Source organism: Rhinatrema bivittatum, chromosome 5 (genome assembly GCF_901001135.1).
Source record: "Rhinatrema bivittatum chromosome 5, aRhiBiv1.1, whole genome shotgun sequence".
Classification (NCBI taxonomy): Eukaryota; Metazoa; Chordata; class Amphibia; order Gymnophiona; family Rhinatrematidae; genus Rhinatrema; species Rhinatrema bivittatum.
The window spans coordinates 11,959,225-11,969,874 of NC_042619.1; the positions used below are offsets into that span (position 1 = coordinate 11,959,225).

Sequence of the window (10,650 nt, forward strand, 5' to 3'; positions counted from 1 at the left end):
CCTTTCTTCCCCCTACAGTTGAAGCAGATAGCAATGCTGTATATGCTTTCAAAGTGATGTATCAGGCTTAATTGGTTTAGGGTATTAACCGCCGTAATAAGCAGCTACCCCCACGATTGTTTACCCAGATTGTGAAGTTCAGTCCTTGTTGGTTGTTGCCTGAATGTAAATCCTGTTTTCCACTTTTCCCCCTGCCGTAGAAGCAGAGATCAGCACTGTATATGTATTCAAAGTGATATCAGGCTTAATTGGTTTAGGGTAGTAACCATCGTAATAAGCAAGCTACCCCCACGCTTATTTTTTTACCCAGATTATGAAGTTTAGTCCTTGCTGGTTGTTGTCTGAATGCTAATCCTCTTTTCCACATTACCCCCTGCCGTAGAAGCAGAAAGCAATGCTATGTATGCATTCAAAGTGATGTATCAGGCTTAATTGGTTTAGGGTAGTAACCGCCGTAATAAGCAAGCTACCCCCATGTTTATTTCTTTACCCAGATTGTGAAGTTCAGTCCTTTTTGGTTGTTATCTGAATGCAAATCCTCTTTTCCACATTTACCTTTGCCATTGAAGCAGAGAGCATTGTTGGGGTTGCATTAACCATGCAAGGGATTTTTTTGAGTAAGGGTAGTAATCACCAGGTAGTAGTTAACATTCCAGCAAGCCACACCCATGGTTCTTCTCTTCATTCCCATCCCTAGCCTTTATGGATCCACAGTGTTTATCCCACGCTGCTTTGAAATCTTTCACATTTTTAGTCTTCACCACTTCCTCCGGAAGGGCATTCCGGGCATCCACCACCCTCTCCATGAAGAAATACTTCCTGACATTGGTTCTGAGTCTTTCTCCCTGGAGCTTCAAATCGTGACCACCTACCTCTACTGATTTTTTTCCATTGTAAAAGGTTTGTTGTTGACCATGAATCATTAAATCCTTTCAAGTATCTGAAAGTCTGTATCACATCACCTCTGCTCCCCCTCTCCCCCAGGGTGTACATATTTTAATCTCTCCTCATAAGTCATTTTATGACGACCATCCATATTTATGGTCACCCTTCTCTGGACCGCCTCCATCCTGTCTCTGTCCCTTTGAAGATAAGGTCTCCAGAACTGAACACTGTACTCCTTTCTCTTGCTAGATAGTCCTCTTTCTATGCAGCCCAGCATTCTTCTGGCCTTAGCTATCACCTTGACACATTGTTTCGCCGACTTCAGATCATTAGACACTATCACCCCAAGGTCTCTCTCCTGTTCCATGCTCATCAGTCCTTCACCTTCTATCAAATACAATTCTTTTGGATTTCCACTCCCCAAGAAGTGCAGAGAGGAAATCCCCAGAGTGGATTTCCTCTCTGCACTTCTTGGCATTGAATCTCAGCTGCCATATCTTCGCCCACTCTTCCAGCTTCCTTAAGTCACGTCACTTTCTCTCCACTCCTTCTGGCATGTCCACTCTGTTGCAGATCTTAGTATCATCCGCAAAAAGACAAACCTTACCCGTCTGCAATGTCGCTCACAAAGATATTGAACAGGACCGGTCCCAACACTGATCCTTGCGGCACTCCACTTAACACTGCTCTGTCTTCAGAGTACGTTCCATTTACCACCACACATTGTCTTCTTTCCGTCAACCAGTTTGCAATCCAAGCCACCATCTTGGTGTTGTAATCTGCTATGCTGATGGGAGGAGCAAGCAGATGGGAGTTAGCGATCTGATATGAATAGACTGCTGAGTTGGCAATCTGTACCAGCAGCGTGCTAGAGAGGGTACTCAGCTGGAAAGGAATGTAAAAAGGTGAATCCTTGGGCCGATGGTAGATGAAAGCGATCCCAGGAGGATATCCTGAGAGGGACCACTGGCTAGGCATGGGTATGGAGACCGACACAGATAGTTCTTTTATTAGACAGGTTAGTAGAACCACCAGAAGTGGCAGTAGTGAGCTGATATGCCCGGCAGGGCTGAAGTCCCTCAGATACTGGAACTGCAATCCCAGGGTGCTGAGCTGTAGAGAGACTATAGATAGTGAGTAGACAGGGTATGCTGTAATCATAGCCAGTAGTAGATGACAATCTCACTTAGATTCTTAAAGAGGCTCAGTAGCTGGAAAGAGTTAAGCCCTCGAGGAGCGAGTACCTGGTTCCAGGGAAAGCTCTGAGAGAGCGGTGATAACTCACAATTGTCTGTATCTGTGATAGCTTCCAGGAAGTAGAGAATCTTCTGAGTATTCAGGAACATGGGCCCTCGAGGAGCGAGTACATAGAAACATAGAAACATAGAAATGACGGCAGAAGAAGACCAAACGGCCCATCAAGTCTGCCCAGCAAGCTACGCACTTTATCCATTTTTTCCCCCCTTTTTCTCTCTCCCACCTGTTACTATTGGCTTCCAGTACCCTCCAGCCCTAATTCCCCACCACTCCACCACCAATTTAGAGAGCAGCTCCGTATCTGCATCCAAGTGACATCCAGCTCAATTAGGGGTAGCAACCGTTGTAACAAGCAGGCCACCCCCTTGCCCCATACTCTTACCCACCCCTGTTTTTATTTTTTTTTGTTTGTTTGTTTTGTTTTTTTTGGAGATAGCAGCCCTCCATCCTTCCGCTCCGTGAAGGTGGAACACTAACTACTGGCCACTGGCATCCCGCTCCGTGAATGCCTCTGTGGCTACTGCCACTCTGTGCAGTGTTTAAATGGCTCTGTGGCTACTGCCACTCCGTGCAGTGTTTTGCTGCCTCCACTTTATTCACGCCCTCTAGACTTGATGGATCCACAGTGTTTATCCCACGCCCCTTTGAAGTCCTTCACAGTTTTAGTCTTCACCACTTCCTCCGGAAGGGCATTCCGGGCATCCACCACCCTTTCCGTGAAGAAATACTTCCTGACATTGGTTCTTAGTCTTCCTCCCTGGAGCCTCAGCTCGTGACCTCTGGTTCTGCTGATTTTTTTCTGACAGAAAAGGTTTGTCGTTGTCTTTGGATCATTAAAGTTTTTCAAGTATCTGAAAGTCTGAATCATATCACCCCTGCTCCTCCTTTCCTCCAGGGAGTACATATTTAGATTCTTCAATCTCTCCTCGTACGTCATCCGATGAAGACCCTCCACCTTCCTGGTCGCCCTTCTCTGTACCGCTTCCATCTTGTCCTTGTCCCTATCTGTAATCTGAAATAGAGAAAAGAGAGCGAGGCCCCCGAGAAGTGGGTACCTCTGGTAAGTCTGAGGAGGCAGAGTAGCTTGGACAATTTGGATCCGAGTCCGTGCCCGGAGTCCTTGCTAACTCAAATCGTAAGAGTAAGTGAAGACCTTTTATGTTGGGAGTGGATGACGTCATTACAGGGGGATGCCCCTGAGGTTTGCGCCCTTGCTGGTACATACTTCGGAGCGTGCACGTGCGCGCGCCCTATGTCATCATGAACATGGCGGATCCACAGCATCGAGCCGGTCCGGGGACGCCAGGGAGAAGCGGTATGGAGACACCGCGGCAGCAAGCCGTCCATCAGACCCGGAGGGAGTCGCCACAGAGGTAGAGTGGGTGGAGCGAGGGTGTAGAGCAGCCCCAAATACAACAGTACCCCCCTTCAAAGGGCGATCTCCTCTTCGGGTACCAGGTTTCAAAGGATGCGCGAGGTGAAACTGATGAAGCATCTCTTTATCCAAGATATTGGTCTGAGGCTCCCAAGTGATCAAATCGGGGTCGAAGCCTTCCCAAACCAGAAGGTATTCAAAATTCTTGCCTCTGTTATGAACATCCAGAATCTATTTGATCTTGAGTTCAACTTCGTCTTCTACAATGGTGACAGATGGATTTTGAGATTTGGAAGAATCTTGCAGAGTGTTATAGATGATAGCAGCAATGGGTGGAGCTGCTGTGGACGTCACTGAGGGATTCAGTGGAAGTGGTGGTGTTGAAGAATGTCCAAAATCCACTTCTAAAGATGACTCTCCAGTAGATGATGTTGGATGAGAGATGGTAGCGTCACCAGCGGAAACGGACTGGCTGGTTGCTAGAGATATCTTCTTTGGATCTATTATGTGCTGTGGTTCATCAGGTACATCTTCTGAGTGAAACAAATGAGACAGCGCATCTGCTCTGGTGTTTCAATCTCCAGGTCGATACTTAAGCACAAAATCAAAACGGTTGAAGAATAAAGACCACCTGGCCTGTCTGTAATTCAAACGTTGCGCGTGACGGAGATACTCAAGATTTTTGTGATCCGTGAAGACGGTTATTTGATGTTGAGCGCCTTCGAGCCACGGCCGCCACTCCTCAAATGCAAGCTTTATAGCTAGGAGCTCCTTGTCACCGATTCCGTAGTTCTTCTCAGCTGGAGAAAATCTTCGTGAGAAGAATGAACAGGGTTGTAAGGTCTTAGAGTCTCCTGCTTGGCTCAACACAGCCCCTACCCCCACATCTGAAACATCAACTTCGACAATAAAAGGTCTGTTGGGGTCTGGATGCTGCAAGCACGGTTCTGTGGAGAAGGCAGTCTTCAATTTCTCAAACGCGGAAATGGCCTCCGTTGACCATTTTGAAGCGTTGGCACCCTTACGGGTCATCGCAGTCAAGGGTACAATCAAAGAAGAATAGTTCTTATTAAAGCTGCAATAATAATTAGTGAACCCCAAACATCTCCTAGGGGTGGATGGGTAGAGGGGGAGGGTGGGAGGGAGTTAAACAGTTAACACTGCTATTGATTTTGAACAGACCCTCCCCCAGATTTGGCTAGCTTATTTAAGCTTTTCCCTGGCTCTCCCCAAAAAGTTGAACATCTGGCTGTCTCCTTCTATTTCAAAGCAGACTGACTAGGAGTTGATTACCTCCTACTATGCACTAGGTCAGCTGCCAAGTAGCTGTTTAACCAGACCCCTTTTTTTTTGGGTATATTTTATGATTTCTTTTGCATAGACTAACCACAACAATTTAAAGCAACAATATCAATATCTAGAGAAATAGACAGATAAGGTTAGCACATCTTCCATCTGCACAGCATCCCCAAGCACATCCTATCAGACAGAGGAGTGCAGTTCATGGCTAAATTCTGGTGATCACTCTACAAGACGTTTGACAATTCATTAGACTGTAGAATAGTGCACTGCATATATCCTGCACATATGTAGTTATAGCACTATGAAGCACTGATCACTGAACTTGCCAGAGAATCATCCAGCACAGATGACATCATTCCTGGAAGGATGGAACTAAGTTTGTTATTCTAACTGATAAGAAGAGGCCTGTGGCCTATAGTAAGAGCAAGCTGCTGTACACATGTTAACATATATATCGATTGGCTATTAAAGGTAAAGGGTGTGGATTATGCAGATGACTGATAATAGCAGACCCCAGACCCTTTATAAGCTGATGCACACGTGAAGAACACTGAGCAGATTTTAAACAGACCTTGTACACCTTTGCTTGTACTAAATTCTTTCTGTATTTTTCTGCTCCTAGAGGAATTATCCGCCTTCCTCTATTTACTTATCTGTATTAATAAACCTCTCTCTTTATTATCGTTTGAAGCTGGTATTCATTCTGTAATTAGAGGAGAAGCCCCTCTTTTAACAAGACTTAACGTCTGCCTACCATCCACAAGCCAACGGACAGACTGAAAGGACGAACTGCACACTCAAGCAGTTTCTCCGTTCCTACATCAACGCTAGACAAAGTGATTGGTCCGACTTGCTCCTCTGGGCCGAATTCACGCTGAATTCACATCCATCAGCAGCTACTGGATCATCACCATTCCAGCTTGTCTATGGATGCCAACCTTTGCCTCCACTACCAACACCCTTGTCAGTATCTTCCCCTGCAGCCCAGGCTTCAGTGCAAGAACTCCATCAGCTTTGGGAGCACACCAAAGGCCTTCTTCAAAAGGCAGGACAACACGCTAAAAGGTTCTATGATGCTCATCACAGAGCAACACCTCAGCTAAAAGACAAGGTATGGCTCAGTACCCGCTTCATCCACCTCAAGCTACCATCTGTTCTATTCGCACCTTGATACATTGGACCTTTTTCTGTTCTCCGCCACCTGGGACCAGTTACATACAGCTTACAGTTGCCATCATCTCTGCGTATCCATAATGCTTTCTATATATCTCTTCTGAAGCCACTCATCCTCTCCGAATTCTCAAAGAAGACACCAGACCGCAGCCCATCTCGGCAGAAGAGGATATCTCCTACCAGGTTGATGACATTCTCAATGTACGGAAGCATGGTAAATACTGGGAGTACCTCATATCCTGGGAAGGATATAGGCCAGAGGAGAACAGCTGGGAGCCTGCAAGTAACATCCTGGACAAGGATTTGATTCGCCAATTCCACTTGGCTCACCTCGGGAAACCGAAATCCCTGGGGAGAGGGCCCATGAAGGGGGGGAACTGTTGCGCCCGTCAGTCGCAGATGGCTGCAACCTTTCACCTCATTTCTTCCTGCACCGGCTTTCCTTGGACGAATGGCGGCCTCTGCCTGCAAACGCCGACTACCTTGGCATCCCTGAGACGGCATGGGCATAGCCGACCACCATCTTATAAACGGTATAACCTAGGCGCATGCATGCGCACACACGGACCTTTTGTACATGTCATGGCAGGAACCTCGGGGGCGTCCCCTCCGCATGACATAATCTCGCTAGTGTACTTAAGCCACATTTTATGCTACAAGTTAGCAAGGATTTGTAAGGACTTCGTTTGGACTTCCCTCCTGCTATTCCACTTCCTGCAGCACGATGCTGTACCCGCTCCTGTGCAAGACGCTCTAGGTACCTGCTACTCGGGGGCCTCCCTGCGTTCTGGCTAACCGCTCATCGGAAGGCCTTTCTTACTGGAGCTTCTACCTGGACTCTATCCAAGAGACTTCTGCCTTCGTGAATACCACTTCCATTTGCATCACTGGAACTTCTATGGTGCACCCCGTACCTCGGGCTACTACCGTATTCTCTATATAGGCTGCTACCTAGTAGCACGCTACCATCATTGGCTCCTACGGACTTCAGTACCTCAACTAGTAGAAACAGCACAGTCTCTTCGGCGTACCCCGCACTACGGGTCACTACCAGACCTGTGCTTCCGAGGTATCCACTCTCCTAAGGAACTCCTAGTGTACCCTGCACTGCGGACCACTACCAGATCATCACTATTGCTTACGTGGAACTGTATTACATTTCCCGCTCTGCGGGCTTGCATATTCTCTCCTTAATAAAGTCTATCTTACAGCTGTGTCTTACACTGCTGAGGCCATGCTCACCGACGTGAGTCCCCAAAGGGCTTCTCTCTGTGGGTGGGAACAGCTCTCACTGCGGCCAGGGGTACACAATCATACCAATTCATAACATCCATAGGCAACAAATAATTCCAAAAAGACTTTACAAAGCTTGTTTGGAAACATTTTTAATCTGAGCTCAGAAGGATAATTTACTATTATCCACACTCCCAAATTTCACGTTTCACCAATGAACCACAAATTATGCCCTCCTTCCATCCCAATCAAAATATCAGGATATACCCTATGTCCCTGCCAAAGAAGTGTAGTTTGATTTTCATTTAAAACCAAACAGATACTAATAAACCAATTTTTAACTGCCCTATAACATTGGTTAAAAGTAGCCTCTGGCAAAATCCCAGGTTCTTGCCTAGGAATACAAAATTGCAAATTATCCACATAGCATTTATATACCTCCCCGATCAAGGTTAGCTTAAAGGAGCTAACGTCTCCTGGAATCCAAAGGCCTGACTTATTATTTTAGGCCCCTGATTCTCTCTGGGACCATAATCCTTGCTACACTGAGCTTTAAGGTAGACTGGGCCAGTTACAGCCAGTCCTTAAGATGTTCTGGGACTCTTGGGTATAAACTCTGTCACATACTTATATTAAATAGTTCCCAGTGCCTCCCTCCTGAGGAGTGGCTCCAATGGCCTTCCTTCCCAATGAGAATTCTTGCTCCCCCCCCCCCTCCCCCCCCACCCAGTTCCAGCAGTGATTCTGGCTAGTATACCATATCACGCAGTGGTGCCAACATGACCCTAGCTCTCTCAGAGCTCAGAAAAATAGATTTCTCTGAGCATATGAGGAGTTTCCTGTACAGCTGGTATCTCACCTAGTTCCTAAATCTATGACAGAGCTTAGGAGTCAACTCCCTGGGATGCTGGGTAGGTATGTGTGTTTAATTTATTCTGCTCTATACAGAGACCCCTTGTTACAAGTAAGAAACCTCATTTTCTCCATCAACAGCAAGATGAAATGCATGAAGGGGTAACTGTTTTTAACTGAAAAGTCCTTGAAGAAATGCCTGCCCAAATGCACTGTCCATTCAAGATGTATTGTGCAGGCAGTAATGGGAAGTGAAAACATGTATAGACAACCAAGTTGCAGTCTTATAAATTTCTTCTACTGAGACTGAGCAGAGATGGGCAGCAGATGACAGCATAGCTCTATCTTGGTATAATTTAATTGTATCATTTATTTGCAAACTTGTAATTGCCTAGTCAATTTCATAAAGTTTGTGGTTCCTTGTATGGGTCAATGATGATATGGCTATATTCTCTTTTATGATCCCTTTCATAGTCCAGTATATGCAAATCTTGTTCCCATGTATGACATGACGCCAAAGCGGTACTGCCAAGCAGCCCCAACACCATTACCTCTCTCACCAAATCCTGTGCTCCATAGAGAATTGGATCTAAAATTGTTCCCTCTCTTAACGGTTCCTGAACCAATTGCTCCATAAAACTATCATTTATTCCTGTGTAATATAATCCTCTGCCCAGTAGCAGGATAAAACCATTCTGCCCCTTTTGCCTTCTAGAACTGATTACTATCTCCATCCGCTGGTGGAAGGGCTGATTTAACTATCCTGTCTCTAAAATTACTTCCTCATGTGTTTGCAAATATAAAGGGATCCTTAACAACTGGATGCAACATGGTGTTACTGATCATAAGTATTCCTCTACCCATAGAAACATATATTACTCATTATTACATTATATCAAAGTCTCCTTTTCCACAATGTTTATACAGTTCCAGTAACCCTTATAGATGAGGGGGATCAGAATACACTCTTATATTCCCACAAGGTGACAGGGTTGTATATAGCCCCATGAACACATGTACATATGACAGAACATTCCCCTGGACTATGTAAAATCCTTTTAACTGGCAAAGAGGATTCTCTTGGGCCTGCATACAAAACTATGAAAAACCTGATCTTGAAATAAGTGATTCAAAGGTTACAATCCACAATTACAATTCTTTAGAGTTACACCCAGTACAGAAACAAACTTCACTAGGCAGCCAAGAGCTTTGTGGATACTGATGAACAGATTGTAAATTTTGGAATGACAGTCTAACAATAATCATTCTATTTCCAGATACCAAAAATGTGTAACTGCTCAGCCAATAGCCTATCAGCAATGCCCTCTGAATTTATCCTGCTGGGATTCTCCTGGATCGAGGACCTGAAGATATGGCTTTCCATCCCTTTTGCTGTCATGTACTTAGTAGCAATTTTTGCAAATGGTACCTTGGTGCTAGTAATTACTTTAGAAAAGAGCCTGCATGAACCCATGTACATCTACATCTCTGTGCTGGCACTAGTAGATCTAGGATTGTCTACCTCTGTGATGCCAAAGGTCCTCGCAATCCTTTGGTTTGATGCAAACTCTATAAGTGCTACAGCTTGTCTTTCCCAAATGGTTCTCATCTACTGCTTTGAGGGGTTGGAATCATCACTATTCTTGTTAATGTCTTTTGATCGCTATGTTGCCATATGTAATCCATTGAGATACTCTTCCATTATCAACCAATCATTCGTCATCAAATCATTAGTGTTCATTGTAATACTTACTATGGGATTACTGAGTCCCATGTCTCACTTCACCAAATGGTTTCCATATTGTGACTCTAACATACTGTACTACACATTCTGTGATCATTTATCTATATTGAAACTTGCATGTGGAGATTTTACCTGGAATACAATTTACCTGATTATGTTAGTGTGTGCATTTTCAGTACTTGATAACAGTCTGATTGCCCTCTCATATCTTCTCATACTGCAAGTTGTGGTGAAGCTTGGCTCTCCTGAAGCACGTAAGAAGGCTTTCAGCACCTGTAGCTCCCACATTATTGTCATCCTGTTTTTTGCAGTATCTACAACTTTTCCATTCCTTCTGTTCTTGCTTCGCCAGAATGTGCCAATGTATATGCAAGTTTTGCCTGCTATGCTTAGCAATCTTGTCCCTCCCTTGATGAATCCCATTGTTTATGGAGTCAGAACAAAGGAAATTCAGCACGGCCTTCATAGTCTCTTTAAAAAATCAACATTTCGGTAAACAATTTTTGTCATCTTCCAAATTCGGTGAGGTTAGTTGGAAGACATTTCAAGAACTTTCTCTTACCATTTTATTAACTCCTTAATTTATTTTTTTCTGGCAGTTATCTTCCTGGTTCTTTAGCAAGCAACAATCTAATTGTTTCTGACATTGTTGCTTTGACCCTGATGAAGCATTTCTTGTGAAACATCAGCTATGTTGGGTTTTCTCTAAGACCCTAAGTGAGACAGTTGTCTTCTGCTATACATATTTGGGTAAATTTTTACTCAGCCAAGCACGTAAAAGATGAGGGTTAAGCATGTGGCCGGGCCTTGCAGGCGCCACACACATTTT

General features: G+C 44.8%; 1 protein-coding gene across 1 annotated transcript; it reads left to right on the plus strand.

The window, feature by feature from the left end:
• Nucleotides 1-9,396: 9,396 nt before the first annotated feature.
• Nucleotides 9,397-10,317, plus strand: LOC115091700 (olfactory receptor 52J3-like). Its single transcript, XM_029601857.1, has one exon. The coding sequence runs from the start codon at nucleotides 9,397-9,399 to the stop codon at nucleotides 10,315-10,317; it is 921 nt and encodes a 306-aa protein (XP_029457717.1).
• The last annotated feature ends 333 nt before the right edge of the window (nucleotides 10,318-10,650 follow it).

Bases quoted from the DNA above. Each gene is read 5' to 3' on its own strand.
- LOC115091700 (XM_029601857.1), top strand. From the start codon at position 9,397: ATGCCCTCTGAATTTATCCTGCTGGGATTCTCCTGGATCGAGGACCTG.